This window comes from Apodemus sylvaticus, chromosome 2, assembly GCF_947179515.1.
Source record: "Apodemus sylvaticus chromosome 2, mApoSyl1.1, whole genome shotgun sequence".
NCBI classification, from domain to species: Eukaryota; Metazoa; Chordata; class Mammalia; order Rodentia; family Muridae; genus Apodemus; species Apodemus sylvaticus.
Window position 1 is genome coordinate 22,899,830 of NC_067473.1, and position 16,772 is coordinate 22,916,601.

The following is a 16,772-nucleotide window of genomic DNA, read 5'->3' on the forward strand; positions in this document are numbered from 1 at the left end:
TGCGTTGTGATTTCTTATCTATATTAATTGTTAATTGTCCAATGAGTTAGCTCTTACCAAATTATTTCTAGGGAAGTATTATGGCTTAACAGAAATGCTACAGCCCAAAGTCCTCTTCTTACACTGTTAGAAGAGCCAGTCAAGTTTCTACATCTATAGATACAGTGGAGAAGAACAGTCCTATGACGCTGAGACCAACCCTGCCTTGGTTGGTGGTGATCGGCAGTGCCACATGGACCCGTACCTCACAGCACCAGGGACGCCTTGTCTGCAGCAGCTCACTTCATTCTGAAAACAACTTTCAAGTGTTTTCCTCACAGACATATCCCAAGCCCCTTTTATGAATTTTACTTTTTGCCTTCAATTATTTTATAGCCTCAAGAATGTATTCCTAATGAATTTCTCATTTACCCTGTTTAATATGGCAGGGCTAAGAGACACAGGACCTTACTGGGGGTTCAGAATATGAGAGTATTATCAATGGCCAGAATATAACATATTAATAAAGTAGCTTTTTAAAGAAATTATATTTTTTTATACTAACCTAGCTGGGGAGGTACAGTAATCAGGTAGGTAGTTTCCAAGGCGTCTCCATTGCACCTGGCACGTTCTCCACATTCAGAAGACTCAGTTGTGTAGCTTGTGGTAATTGGGCACTGAGTCCCATTTTCCTCAAGGTAAGCAGAGTGAATTTTGTTTCCCAGGCTTTCCATTGAACTCTTCTTTTATTAGCACCATTGCCAGGACTGTAGCTTTTCCTCAAAAGCACCAATTCTAGAGAGGTAATGAAGAATGAGGCCTGTTTAGTTACTATATATGGCCCTACTGTGTGTGACCCTATTGTGTGTGGCCCTGGAAAATAGTAAATGACACAAAAACCAATAAGGAAGTCTATTGTAGGCCATGACTATATCATGGCACATTTAGTTCAGTGTAGTTGTCACTGACTGTGCAAGCTTGAGAATACTTAGCAAGCACACTGCTCTTCTAGATGTGACCTTCAGGAGAGGTGGTTCTCAGACTGTGGGTCGAAATCCCACAGGGCTGGCGTATCAGATGCCAGGCAGATCAGATATTTACATTAGGATTCCTAACTGTAGCAAAGTCACAGTAGCAAAATAGCAAGGAAATACTTTTATGGCTGAGGGAGGTCACCATAATCTGAGGAACTGTAGGAAAGGTTGGCAGCATTAGGAAAATTGAGAAGCCCTGATCTAGAGTAACAGTAATAAAGTTGGGTGATTTCAGAAAGTTACTGGTTCATGAGGCCAAGCAAAGAGTGTAACGAAACAGAAGCCCATGAACCACCACCATACAAAGGTACCAGTAACAGAGCCCACCATACAGGGATATATATTGGTTGGAGGAAACCGTGATGACCGCAGTAAGGGTAGGGACCACGACAGGGGGACACTGGTCAGTGGACAAAGAGACCAGGCAGGGAATGGCCTCAAGGGTTTCAGTTAATCATCAGGAAATAAAAATGGGTTTTTCTTTAGTAATGTTGCTCTTTAATGTTTCTCTTAAGGAAATAACTAAGTAAGGAGTGTTGGCCAAAGATTCAATTCTCATGACTGTTTTGTAGATCCACATTTCAACAAAACGGACTTGGCCCTGAACTGTTAAGATTGCTCATCGGGTAAAGATGTCTGCAGCCAAGGTCCATCCTGGAGTCCACATGGTGGAAGGAGACAGCTGACTCTTAAAAGTTGTTTGCTGACCCCCCTCGTACCAAATAAATAAATAACACACAAAACGCACTTTTAAAGGCTTTATACTAACTTAACCAAGATTAAAGAGGGCAGGAACCTGGGTTTAGTATGCCATGACTTATGAGCCCAGGCAAATATCGTTCAGCATTGTTAGAATACTATGCATAAAGATACAAAAGCAATTTCTCTTAAGTTTCTAAAACTGAAAACAAAAGAAATTTTATGCATACTAACAGTCCTATTATAATGTTTTTGAACTATGAATGAACTATAACTTACAGGCTGAAGATAGGTGGTAGAATTTTGAGGGACTTAGTTTATAACTTGTAAAATTTTTTTTTTATTTCTGCCATTCATAAGGACGGTACCTCTTTAAACTACTTTAGTAGTTTGTTCAGGTGGCTGATGTGGGTTTGTAAAATAAATGTTAGAAATCAAATAGCTGGTTGATGGTCCAAGTGGCAACTTTGGGAGGTATTTACACACACACATGCAGAGAGAAAGACGAGAGGGGGAGAGGAGAGAACAGGAGAGGACAGGAGAGGACAGGAGAGGACAGGAGAGGACAAAAGAGGATAGGAGAGGATAGGAGAGGACATAAGAAGGACAGGAGAGGAGAGGAGAGAACAGGAGAGGACAGGAGAGGACAGAAGAAGGACAGGAGAGGACAGGAGAGAACAGGAGAGGACAGGAGAGGACAGGAGAGGACAGGAGAAGACAGGAGAAGACAGGAGAGGACAGGAGAAGACAGGAGAAGACAGGAGAGGACAGGAGAGGACAGGAGAGGACAGGAGAGGACAGGAGAGGACAGGAGAAGACAGGAGAAGACAGGAGAGGACAGGAGAGGACAGGAGAGGACAGGAGAGGACAGGAGATGACAGGAGAGGAGAGGCAAAGACAGACAGAGAGAAAGAGACAGAGACAATATATCTGTTCATCATTAACTACTCCACAGATCTTCCGTAATTATCAAGGAGCGCCACAGCTTTTATGGTGCTCCCACTGAGCCACAGATCTGCGTTTCTCACCCACCACTGTGTCACACCACACCACCAAGGACTGGCTGGTCTTGGTGACCAGTAGTGTTCAGTGGAAGTTGACTGAATATTAATTCTAACCTTAGGCTATAAAGAATTGTTTCTCCCTTGGACTCTATCTCTGCTCATTGTCTCTAGAAGAGCCGGATGCTCTGTCACAGGACCGGACCTGCAGAGAGGCCCAAAAAGGATCAAAGGTTTCTGACAAATTATGCTCCAGCATTTGGAAAGTTGGTAATACTTGTGACTTTGTTAAATAATAGTGAATAGCAATGGGGGAAGTTTACAGGCAAGTGCCAGGGGGATATATATCCTCAAAGGGGCACTATTTGTGGATAATCTATATTTGTGGCTTGAAGGTTGTTTTTTTTTTGAGTGGACATTTTCTTGTGGACTTGAGTCTAACTTCCTTTTGTTTAAAAAAAGATGTTAAAATGGAGATTGTGGAAACATGAAACGTATGTAGTTATTTGAAAACACAAAGAACTAAAACTATGTGTTCCAACCTCACAGAAGTAAATATATCTAACTGATAAAAAAAATATACCTGGGTTAAGATTGATAAGGGATCTGAATTTTCTTTCATGAGCTTCAGTATTTTCTAAATGTTTTAATGACCAGACCTTTTATATTATGACAGATAAGCTAAAATGTCAGTGACTCCTTTGGATGGTGTAGAGAGTAAGCGGCGGCCTTTGCGCTGCAGCGTGCTCTGTGCCTGCTGCTGCCGCCGATGATGATGATGGTGATGGTGATGGTGATGGTGATGGTGATGGTGATGATGATGATGATGGTGATGATGATGATGATGCAGTGTACCCAGGCTCTTTCTCCATAAGCCTCAGCTCCTCCCTCATCCGCAAAGTGAAATGACGGTGGCCATGGCAGGGGTGGCAAAGGTGTGGGATGAGATGGATGTGAAAAGCCTCTGCACGTGGGAAATGCTTCATACACATTCCCCATAATCTGCCTTCCTATGGTGCAGAACGGAACAAGGCTTCCATGCCCTACCTGGTTGGGTGTTATGTGATACTGCGTTAAGAACCGACAGTTACACGGGGAGTAAGCTCACTCTACAGTTGGAAGACACTGCTCTCAGAAAGCTGGATTGTAGAGTTCTTGTGGGAACAATGAATTATTTTTTAAAATATTTAATTTTATATATTCTTATGTTTGTACTTTTTCAGTGTGTTTGTGTGTGGGGGGGCAGCACACACACACACACACACACACACACACACACACGCAGAGGTCAGAAGAGGGCATCAGATTTCCCAGAGCTGGAGATACCGTGGGTTCTAAGTCATCTGTTGTAGATGCTGGGCCAGGAACTCTGGAAGAGCACGGAGCATAGCTCTAGAAGAGAAGCGATCTCTGAGCCTCCCGCCTCTCAGGGAACAAGTTCCAAAGTAGTCTGTCTGTCTTTCTGTCTTTCTTTCTTTCTCTCTCTCTCTCTCTCTCTCTCTCTCTCTCTCTCTCTCTCTCTCTCCCTCTCTCTCTCTCTCTCTCAAAGCATAAGGCCCTTGTGGAAAACAGTCTTAAAACAAATATTATTTTTAGACATAGACATAGTTCCTCCTTATTATAAAAGACTGTCACCTACTTTCAAATTCTACAGGCAGTGTCATAAGATGGTGAAGCTGAAATCTGCATCCCAAGCAAATAAATTGTTCTTTATTTGAGCTAATTTTCAGTAACTCTTTGACCCGTAATCTGATTTTTTTTCCTTTTCTTTTCTTTTCTTTCTTTTTTTTTTTTTTTTTTTTTTTTTTTTGTGGGACCAGTGTTTTTGGTGATGCTCCCATTTCAACCTTTTTAATACCTCAACAAACAAGGTGACATTGTTTAAGGGGTAGAGACACTGTCTTCGGTGTCACCATAAAATACCAATGTGTCTTCACCTTCAAGGTTTTTAATTCCATAGGATTTTTTACTGTCTTGGGCCGTGTCGCAACTGCGAGGGAATAATCTTGAAGAGAGACTTCCGTCAGGCACTCACTGCTCTCTGTCTCTTGTCTTCTTGTCGTACTCCAAGATTCACCGACGCTGATATAAATGCAGCGTGCCTACTTTAAGGGTGGCGGCCGTCAGACTGTGGCTGTTGCTTTCCTCTCACTCCATTTGGCTTAAGCCTGTAAACGGCATTAAGTGAAAAATCTGATATATTTGTTAGGGCGTTTATTGTATTGCAGAGTTATATTTTCAGTTCTTGGCGAAGGGTTTATTGAGAACATACACTTTGAAGAGGTTTTGTTCAGGATTAGAGAGTTTTTTCCTTCTCTTTGGGTGAAATAATATCCCACAAAATGGTGCCTTTCAGGAGCTATTATGAGCGCTGTTTACTGCGTGAGGGCATGCTGTTCCATTCTGGTAAGGCTGGTTTCCGCCTTCAGAAACTTCCTCTGCTGGTGAGATTTGTGACTTCCAGAACTTCAGAAGCAGCTACCATTGCTGTGCACTCTGTACCTCAGGCAGAAGTGCCATTAAGTCACACTGTTTCTGCAGACTTCGTACGGTGAAAATCTTCCTGCTGACCGTGTCATTTGAGCTAAATATTTATAGCTTGGTCTATCTGAAATAGAAGCCACATTCTAAAGTTCAATGTGGATTGATTTTTTTATATATATATATAAATGAAGATTTAGGTTTGAATTCTCAGCTCTATCTCTTATCATAAAAAATAAGAATTACCTCCTTCAGATGAAATAGTGCTTTAATCCACCACTTGAATTCACAAAAACTGGCTAATCCGGTGTAAATGCCAAGTGCATCATTTTGTTTAACATGTACTGGAAACTTCTTTTGCTTGAAGAACCTGTGAGCTAGGTAAAACAATAAGACATCTATAGTCCGTGGGAACAGGTCAAAGGTAAGGCCATGCCAGTCCTCTCAGCAGCTCTGAGAAGTAGGAGAAGGCCGTTAAGCCCAACCCTGATCTGTGTCCAGATGACGGAAGGGTTGTGAGTCCCTCGCCACCCTTGGGGTAACAGCGGAATTCCACATGGGGTAGGGCCATGTATCTATAAAGGTCTATTGTTTATGTCTCCATGTAGAGGTGGAGGATGACTCTAAGGAAAAAGCCTTGTCCAAAAAACATTAGTCTGATGCACATGTGAACTCACAGAGGCTGAGACAGCCTCACAGGACCCACACAAGTGCAGACCACACAAAATCCTGGAGGCAGAAGATGAAGCAGACAGAAACCCCACCATTATTACAGTCCATATCTGCCAAAAAAGGAAACAGTGATCAGCTCTCTCCAGGAGGGCATAACCAGGTACACAGGACCTAAGACATGTTGGGGATGGCACAGGATATGGTCATATATACTGTTTGGGGAAAAAATACCAAAAAAAAAGGACTAGAAATTTGGAAGCTTAGGACTGGAGAGATGGCTCAGAGGTTAAGAGCATTGCTTGCTCTGCCACAGGTCCTGAGTCCAATTCCCAACACCTCCATGGTGGCTCACAGTCATCTGTAGTGGGATCTGGCCCCCTCTTCTGGCCTGTAGGCCAAAAGGAGCTGTATACATAATAAATAAATATAAGAAACAAAAAGAAAGAAAAATAAAAAAAAATCCAGACAACAAATTTGGAAGCCAGTTCTGTTGCATACAGGCCTTTGGTCTTGAGCATCGTCTATGCCAACTTCTAAGTTTAGAATTTTCATTTAAGTGCTCTACAAGTATTAACTTTCTGGTTATAGGGTCTCTTGTATAAAATATATCTTCAGGAAATGTTTGTTTTTCATTTATGTTCTCCAGTCCAGGATTCAAAGCATCTTTCAGTGCTTCTGTTGTTAACTACATTGTTAAAATATTTAACAAAAAATTATAGGACCACACAGCAATTGGCCCTAAATCTTGGACTCTCCACTAAAACACCCTTGATACACATATACTAGCTGAGAGGTTTGTGTTGTCCTTTGAAAAAATATTAATGCTTAATAAGCTCTAACAAATGAAAGTATAACAAGATATATTATTTTGGTATTGTACATATAAAACTATACATTAAGTATATTTAAGTACTTTATATTATACTATACATACATGTATGTGATACATATTATACATATGTATTATATATAAAATATACACTATATATTATACTAGTGTATTATATATAATAATAATTAAACCACAATTCAATGAAGACACTTCCACTTGCATTGGAGAATTGGACCAGAAATTAAAATGGATTCCCTACAAAATCAATGTAAGAAAGTAGTTAATAGTTAACTATCATAAGTGGGTGGACCAACATGATCAACTTTTGTGTTAGCTAAGTAAAAATAACTTTAAATACAATAGGGCTCTTACTTAAAGTACTATGAAATGTGGCTCACAATTTTCACCATGTATATTTATTTAAACATTGAGAATATCAGTGGATTTCTGAAATGTAACTATGAGAATAGTTCTATACTTGTTCTTGGGAAAGGCTAGTATAATTATGTCATAGGATCACCAATTTTCAAATCTGTAGTGAACTTAAGCATTTGAAGACCCCCTTATTTTCCAAAAGAAAATGGTCATTTAAAAATCAAGACTATAGATTTTGGACTAAACTTTAATATTTTCCTTTGTCCAGCCCACTGTTCAGCAATTTAGCATAGCTTAGGAATGCTAATAGGATGTTTTAGGAAGTTTTGGTTCATGCGATCCCTGCTGAAGGATCATCAGGACTTTCTCTACACTTCCTTCAGAGAGAGCAGAGTGCAAGGGTCACCGTGTGCCAGGTACAGGCCACAGCTGGAGCTTATGCCCAGCATGTGAACTTACCCAGGTCTGGGGATTACTTTTCTGTCCATGTTAAGAATAGATTTTTTATGTTTTCAGACTGGACTTTCCATTATCAAATGTATGACAATAATGGTATTAACATTAGAGAAAGAATATCTCTATAGCAATGGAAATCATAATTAAAGGAAAAGAGAAATGTCTGAAATGTGTCTTTAAGAAATTAATATTTGCATATCTTTGTCTTTATTTTTCTTCCTTTCTTCCTTTCCTCCCCCTTTCCTTTCCTTCCCTCCCTCTTTTGTTTCCTTTCCTTTCCTTCCTTCCTTCTTTCTTTCCTTTTTTTCTTCATTCTCTGTTCTTTCCTTTCTTTTTTGATACAGTGAGTTTAAGTAGATTGCTTACATGAGTTGGGGATGAGAGTATATCTACAGAACATATACAACTAACCAGTGTGTCTACGTCATAGATAAAAATTACTCCCCCTGCCTTTGCTACCATAACCATTAACTTCAATCTATCAACCAGCAAACCAACCAATAAATGTTAAAAATGGAGGGGAATTGAACAATTCCATGAATGTGCTGTGGGGTTTCTCTGACCTTTCATATGCAGAGTCTCTCACTGAGCACCACCAAGGAAATAAAATGTGTGGTGAAAGAACAGGCTAAATTAACTTCACATGGCCAACTGTTGGTCCTAAATAGAGGACAGCTGAAAGAATTGATTTAGAAAGAGGAAGTCAGAGCACACGGAAATAGCATTTTAGTGATTATTACAGGGAAGGGGATGTAAAAATTACATGGATCATTTTTACTGAATAATTAAATTGGGAAGAGCATATATAGGTGTGTGTGTGTGTGTGTGTGTGTGTGTGTGTGTGTGTGTGTGTGTGTGTGTGCATGTGTGTGCCTGTGCGTGTGTATGCATGACTGATGACTGGGAGTTCTCTTTACTAACACTAAGAATTACCTGCAGTGCTACTGAAGGTACGTCCTTTTAAATTCACAGGCATGTCAAGAAGAGGAATGTCTAATAGGCCAAAGAATGAAGGAAGGAAGGAGACCAGAGTAACATAGTTGCCATTTCCAGAGTTATTGTCTAGAGTGGAAAACACTGCTGTAGAAAGATAGGACATAGGGCCTGAGCGTCCCCACACAGAATGAAGGCACTCAGAGCACAGGAGTGGGCTTCAGTGATATAGTTCAACTTAATCCATGGACTTGAGTTTTTATTTAAAAAAAACAAACAACCCTGCATCTAGAAAAGAGAACATGCAAGAAAGGTTTTTCTTTTTTTTTTTTCACTGAACCTTTTTTTTTAATTGAATATCTTCTTCATTTACATTGCCAATGGTAAAACCTTTCCCAATTTCTCCCCTCCCAAAAGCCCCCCTCCCCAACAATTCTCTACCCCTCCTCCCACCCCTTGCCTCCATGTATATGCCCCTCTACCTGACACACTTCCACCTCCTTCCACCCTGCCTCGTCCATTTCCCTTTGTTGGGGCCTCTATTGAGCCTTTACCTGACCAAAGACCACTCCTCCCACTGATGCCCAACAAGGCATTCCTCTGCCACAGTTTTAGCTGGAACCATGTGTACCCCTTGGTTGATGGTTCAGTCCCTGGGAGTCTTGGGGTGTCTGGGTGTCAGAAGTCATTGTTCTTCCCATGGGACTATAAACCCCTTCAGCTCCTCCAGATCACCCTCCAGCTCCTCTGTTGGGGACCCCAAGCCCAGTCCAATAGTTGGTTGCTAGTTTCTGCCTCTGTATTTGTAAGGCTCTGACAGGGCCCCTCTGGAGACAGCCATGGCATGATCCTTTTGGGACATGCTTCTTGTCGTAGTGTTGGGGTTTGGTGACTGTTTATAGGATGAATCCCCAGATAGGGCAGTCGCTGGGTGGCCTTTACTTCAGACTCTGCTCCACACATTGCCTCCCTTCTTGCTCCTGTATTATGTTCCCTTTCTCAGAGGAACCATAGCACCCTCACTTAAGTCCTCCTTCTTCTTGAGCTTCCTGTGCTGGGTGAATTGTAACTTGTTTATTTTGAGCTTTTGGACTAGCATCTACTTATCAGTGAGTGCATACCATGTGCGTTCTTTTGTGACTGGGTTACCTCGCTCAGGATGACACAAGAAAAGTTTTTCATGCCAATTTTTTCTCTAGACAGATGAAAATGTCTCCCCTAAGAACTACAGGTTTGGCCTAAAATTTTATGGGTTTCAAAAGCCAGCAACAAGAATCTGTGAAATCCCTGGGTCCTGAGAGAGTACTCAGGCTCTTGGAGAAAAATAAAAGGAAATTGCTGTGGAGAAACGTTCTCAGTCCCTGCTCCTCAGGAACCCTACTGCTGAGCAGTGTGCAGGCCTAAGCTCACAAGCCACAGTGCCAAAGCAATCAGGGTAAATCTTTGGGGAGGGAACAACAGCAAAAGAAACAAATTAAACTCCCTCCTGACTCATGACTTCAGCTATTGAAAATTGTCATTGGGATACGTTTCATATGAGATACGTTTCATATGAGATACATAATATATATTATACATAAATAACATATAATAGATGCAGATAACCGGTGAGCCAGTCAGAGTGAAAAGTGGCTCTGGGGTGACTGCCTATTGGAGGAAAGAGAGGCAGCAAGGAAAAACATGGACAAGTGAAAACACATGCTGCAAATTTAGCGAGGTGTGGTGCTGCACCGCAGTTACAGATGGGGAGAGAGAATTCTGAAAGGGTTAAAACAAGGTAGGTTTTCTAGAATTGATGGGGGTGAAATTGAGGAAACAGTGAATGCTAAGGACTCATTAAGCTCATGAGATAGATAGATAGATAGATAGATAGATAGATAGATAGATAGGTAGGTAGATAGATAGATAGATAGATAGATAGATAGATAGATAGATAGATAGATAGATAGATAAATCAACCAACCATGAGATTCTTTTTAAGGCAGCAAGGAATGTCTGAAATATGAAAAGGAAACTGACTTAATAATAAAAAACATTAGACAGTTACATAAAACATGAGACTAGTGTCACTAGAATTAGTGCATTCTAATGTTTCCCCCCCCCCTACAATTTTTGGTAGGCAAGTAAAGATACCCTAACCCTTAATTTACAGTCAAATTTTAGTGCTTCAGAGCTAAGGAATGGTGGTATTTCTATGGAATGGTGGTGTTTCTTCTTTTATGGAGAAGGCCAGCCTTTTCCAGAAGCATTCTCATTTGCTAGCTGTCGTTTGGATGGTGTGGTGGCTTTTAGTCACATGTTTGGGAATAGTCTAAAGGTCAACGGAGATTATTGCTGCCAGCCATACAGCGTGACTCCTCTGCAGAAAAGGGCCCTGTAGGATCCCGTTACCATCCCACCAAGAAGCAGGATGAGGTGGTCTAACTCAAGGCACCTGAGATAGAATGAAAATAGGAACAATATTTACGAGAGTTCTGACCTAAGTGGGCAAGCCTGGTGGAGCCTGCTTTCTGTTGCTTCATTACTGGATGAATGAATCAAGGACACCACAAGAAAACCCAAGAATCAACTAACCTGGGCTCCTAGGGGCTCACAGGGCCTGAACCGACAACAGGAGCCTGTACGGGTCTGACCGAGGGAGGCCTCTGCATATATGTAATGGCCATACAGCTTGGGTGTTCTGTGGGACTCCTAACAGTGGCAGGGGGCCTGAGGAGGAATGGATCTGGGGGAGAGGGGGAGCAGGGCCCTGAGGGCGGAGGGGAACTGCACTCAGGATGTTATATATGAGAAAAGTATTTTTTTAAAAAATAATCACTCTTGTTCCTCCAACTTAACAATTTGTTACATTAAAGCTTCATTACATTACCTGTGCATACTGTATGCAGCCCCCTTTCCGCAGTGTCCCCACCCCACCCCACGAGATTTCTTTCTCGTGACACGTCACCGCTTGGGAAGTCATTCACAGGGCAACCCTGTGTAGGGCCAATTGTAAGGTCCATGTGGTCTTAAATAACCCACAGAAAGCTGAGAAAGTCTGGCACTCCCACGGTGCAAGAGCACGCGAAGGAAGCCCGGAGGCTGCTTTCCTGAGAGGGGAGGTGCCCCAGGTTGGTCTTGCTGGTGATGGCAGGCTGGGTCTGCTCTTGGTGTCTGGAGTTGCAGGCCTTGGGAGGGTTCCTCTGTCCACTGCTCTGTCCTTAACGGAAGATGGAGTGAAGTTCTGGGTATTACGGTGGAGTGGCACTTAGCATTTCATTTGGAGAAGTCCTGCCCTGAAGTGCAACTGTATACACAGATACAGAAAAAACCAAAACAGTATGGGAGCCGGCAGCAAAACTGCCTTTTCCTGCCTTGGAAGTGAAACGAGATCAAGTCCATCGTCCGTGAGTCCTGCGTGCGTGTGTCGTGCGTGCGCCCAGTGGAGCTCCTGTGGCATGCAGATCCGCAGGGTTGGAATCCCAGCTCGGCAAGTGCGCTTCCTGTCCACCAGCTAAGATAAGCTTGCCTTTTGGATCAGCTGTCCTCTCCTGGCATCAGGCAGCTTGAGTTACATCTTTACACTATCCCCATGCCAAAACCTTGCCCGTATGCAAGCCATTGAGAGAGACTAGGTGAATGAGTCCCACCAGAACACAGAAACAGTTCTTAATCATAAAAAAATTGTTTAAGTGCTATGAAATATTTTTCATACCAAATAAAATTGTTTGCCAAATATTTTTGTGGCAAGCGTGCTCTTTGTTATTCTGTTCACAACCCCTTTGTAAAAAAGGGAGGCTCTGGTAATGAATTAAGCACACATCTAATATTTTCTATGCCAGATGATCTGTGTAAAGTAATATCTGCATAGTTTTAAATTTGTGTAACCAGTAAAAATGTAATGTATATTAATGTTACTTCAAGAATAGATGTGTGATTCTAATCCTATGGGAGAAATTGGGCTTTTTAAATTTAGTTTACATCATCTTTTGAAAGTTTACTGAAAAATCTTAAGCATCCAGGGAAATAATGATACTCATTTTAAAAGGAAAAAAAAAAGAATTAACAGTAGTACATGGACAAGCTTAAACATATTATGTAAGACTAAAACAGAAGTTAGAAGACATTGAATTTTCAAATTCAATTTGAAAGAAGGTAGGAAAATTTAAAAAGCTCAGGTAGATAAGATGGCAATGTACAGTTACTCTAGTAGCCGCAGTTCCAAATGTACAACAAAAATAAACAAAAAAAAGTGCGAATGGACTAAAACTTTCTTATTAAGACACAGGGATTGCCTGAGTGCATAAAAATTAAACCCAGCAATGTAATATATATGAAAGAGACGGCAGGTCATAAAAGGTGTCAGAGAATACTAAACCAAAGGCACATGCAGTCATTAAATTAATGAGAGAAAAATGTGAACTTTAGCTTAGAATGTCTTATTAAACAGAGAAAAGATCATATGAGGATGAAAGCCCTCATACTTTATGTGGAAGGTATAAAACTTCTACAATGTTATGCATCTAAGTACCAGCCTTGCAGAGCATAATAAATACTCATGGGTTTATATGGAAGATATAACAAATATGCCATCATAATAGGAGATGGCTAACCATAGTCATTATAGCATATGGTATAGCATCTGATAAGGTAAACCTATCATTTCAGATAAAACTCTTTCCCCAAAATATATCTTACATAACTTGGGTTGACCAAGAAAAGTGGTTCTAGCAATGACCCAAACCATGATACTAAAAATGCACGGGGGGAAAAATTGGTACAAAGTTGGTTCTTTTCTTGAAATACACGTAAGAAATACAACCCAAAGTAGCAAAATATCCAAACAAGAATTTTATTTATGAACTAAACTTTGTGCATAAACTTGATATCAGAACTAAAAAATTATTTCATAGACATTATTAAAAGTGTAGTTTTCTTGGATGGGAAGAATGAGATTGTCTTCTACTGGTGAGCTCCTTACATTTAGGTGCGGCTCATTTTAGCCTGCTGCTAAAACACAGGCGCCACTGTAAATGTGGACAGTTCTTCAAAACAGTCAGCCGTGTTTCAAGTGCCACACACAGCTCTTCCAAGCAGAGACGGTGGGGACACATGGGGTTCATCTGCTTTATCTCTTAGATGAGAAAATTAACATCAGAAAAAAAAAACATGTGTTAAAGCCAGACATGGGAGTTCATGTCTCACTCATGTAACCCCAGTACTTCAGGAAGCTGAGGCAGGAGGATGATCATGAGTTCAAAACCAGCCTTGACTGAAAATGAGATCTTATTTCAAAAAAACCAAAAAGAGAAAGAAGTGGTACTCATTGCTTTGTATTTCACATGTTCACATGTTTATGGTCATGAATTTAGTGCTAGATACCGACATACCAAATATTCTAATCACCAGTTTCTTTATGTACTTAAAATATGGTACATACAGTGTGGGGTGATCGGCAGCATTCTTTCTTCTTTAAATAAATAATATTTATTTAATTCATACAAAATTGTGTCAGGCCCCAAACTCAGGTCTGATTCCAGTCCGGCTCGAATGTTCTATTTTATCAAAATGATATAAAATTGATAGGAATGGGATATTCACTGTGTAGTGTATAAACAGTACTTCCGGTGTAATCGTACCTTTACTGTGACGTCTGTCTATTTCAAACTTGAGTTTTAGAACTGTTATTAGCAAATTTGTAAGCATGAGAGGTCTTGAGACAGGAAGGTGTAGTGTCGGTGACCTAGACCCCTCTCTAAGGGAGAGGAGAAGGTCTTTGAAATCGACTCCTTTTCCTGTGGAAAGACGTCTCTCAGTCAGAGACACTTAAAGTCAGTCCGTGAATCTGTCTGTAAATGAAAGAAATAAATAAGGCAAGCCTCCATTGCAGCAGCGGATGCATTCGTGAAGCCTTGTGATAGGAAGATGTAAAAAGGTCCGCTGGACCTGTCTGTGCTCCACTTCCTTGTCTCTGTCCGAGCGAGCGCATCGACTCAGTTCCCCTTCCACAGCCCCCTCCTAGCAGCTTCACCTGGAGCATGGAGCCGGTGGCTGAGACCAATGGAGTGCTTAGCACCTTCAAGGCTTTTGAAAATACTGGCAGAGAGAGCAGCTTGGCCGCGCCCTGTCTGGCTGCCTCTGGGAACTGGTGCAGTCAGCACTGCTTGCAGAACCGCAGAGGTGTATGGGTAAAAGCCTTCGGAGAGCATGGATTGCTTCGGTGAACGTCCCACCTCCATCCTTTACCTACTTTCTGCACCACCAAATGGGGGTAGTTCCCTTGTTGGACTGTAATAAACACGAGGATGGGAAAAGTGCCTGACGTGTTCTGCTCTCTATAGAGGGGGTGCCATCGGTGTTACGTTAATTTTCCACGTCTGATTGCTCCAACCAGCAGGATAGTTTCCATGAAAAGCAAACTTGAGAAGACTGAGCATGGCTGCCACCCGTTGGAGAGCTTATACCACATCAAAGGCTTTCCTTCTACCCCTTCCTCCGTAATCTTGAGACACATACCCTCTCGCCACTGTTGTTTTAAAGGTCATCTTGAATTGATTCAGCCCCGTATCATTTAAGCATATCTGTTCGTTAACCTGGAGGCTGGTATCAGAATGGCTGGCATTTGGCAGGACATTTACTTCAGTCCTTTTTCTTTTTTCTTCTTTTTTTTTATTTAAGGCAAGAAAATATAAATTCTTCGAGGAAAAGCAATTTTAGTAACAAGAGAACTTAATAACAGCTCTATTTTAATTCCGCTAGTTTTTCGGTATTAATTTCCTATAAATGCATCCATATGTGTATGCCATACAGAGAGTCCATGAATGGACGCTGGCGACTACTTGATAAACTGTCATCTGTAATTTTCTACTTCTGAACTTACTTTCATCCGTTCTGAAATAATCAGTACTTTGCTTACAGTCAAAATATTTTAAGTCAACAATACTTAGCATATCTAGAGAAAAGGACATTTTGGAGTAACACATACTGGAAGGGCGCATATGTATCCGGTTTGTTTATTTCAGCAGGTAATTTAAGCTGTGTCCCTGGCCAGGAGAACACTGAAGCACTTAAAACAAGGCATGAGCCTTAGGTCCTACTTAGTGTATTTCTTCTTTGGTCTGACGATTTCTCTGTTTTTTTTTTGCTTGTGTTTTCAGGCTCAGCTATGTAAATCATGCTGAAGATCTGGCCTCCAAGCTTCTACAGTGTTCTCCAAAGAACAGGCTATCAGCACAGGCCGCCCTGAGCCATGAGTATTTCAGCGATCTGCCCCCGCGGCTATGGGAGCTGACGGACAGTGAGTAGAGCTCCAGCATCCAAGCCAATCAAAGCGTTTGGCCATCAACATGTAGTAATCATGTAGACTGATGTGCTCATTCACGTGTGCATAAGCATAAGGGTGTATATTTGTGTGTATGCAGTGTGTGTGTGTGTGTGTGTGTGAGAGAGAGAGAGAGAGAGAGAGAGAGAGAGAGAGAGAGAGAGAGAGAGATGCGATCGCTCAAGCCAGAAGGGGGATTGTGTGTATATATATTTATTGGAGTCCTGCCATTCAATTGCTAGCTTACCAGACACAGAAAGAAAATGGATTCCTTCTTTGCTATCTCTGCTCTGCAGTCGGCAGCTGCGAGTCTTTGTATTTGATTATGTGTGTGCCCAAAAAGAAATGATCTGAGCCATCATAAAGGAAAAGGAAAATACGATTTACATATTTAGTGCTTTCTGCATACAGTACTATTTTAACTGGCTGCAGTACACAGGAAAAATGATTCATTTCTGTTTGATTTTTCAGAGACCATCTTGGTTGTAACAATAACCTTCAAAAGCACTGCTAGGCAGTGAGCTGAGGAAGAGAACTGGCAGTTGGCAGATACACTGAATTGACATGTAGGAACTGAAGACATGTAATTCATTTTAACTACACATGCTCTTGGTATTTGTACAGACAGCTCTTCCCTAGGTCTTTTTAAAACAAAATACATTCCTGGGTGGGTTCTTGTTTTGTTTTTACAGACGTGCTCATATTTACACAGGCTTTTTCAATTACATTTAAAGTATTTGGGGGAAGGATTTATGGCTGGGAGGATCTCAGCTTTCTTCCCAAGTGTGAAACAGAATTCTTGTGAAATTTTGAAAAACACTGTGGCTGCAGTAGGAATATTTTTATTCGGGGGGTGATATGTTCCAAAGACACGTTAGAGAGATTTCGTATTTCCCGATTGCCTTAAAAATAGTTTACTGCATAGATACATAAATATTTATAATGCATTTATTAATTCTTATGCATACATCACTTATAGCAGACATGAAGTTACTTCCTTTGTCTCTGGA

At 41.2% G+C, this 16,772-nt stretch overlaps 1 protein-coding gene across 2 annotated transcripts in view; it reads left to right on the forward strand.

The window, feature by feature from the left end:
- Nucleotides 1-16,772, forward strand: part of Cdk14 (cyclin dependent kinase 14) — a 557,511-nt gene that overhangs the window by 452,038 nt on the left and 88,701 nt on the right. For both annotated transcript variants that reach the window (XM_052173165.1, XM_052173164.1), the window contains exon 13: nucleotides 15,599-15,738. In XM_052173165.1, the coding sequence (XP_052029125.1) occupies nucleotides 15,599-15,738 (140 nt within the window). The remainder of the gene's footprint in view (nucleotides 1-15,598; nucleotides 15,739-16,772) is intronic.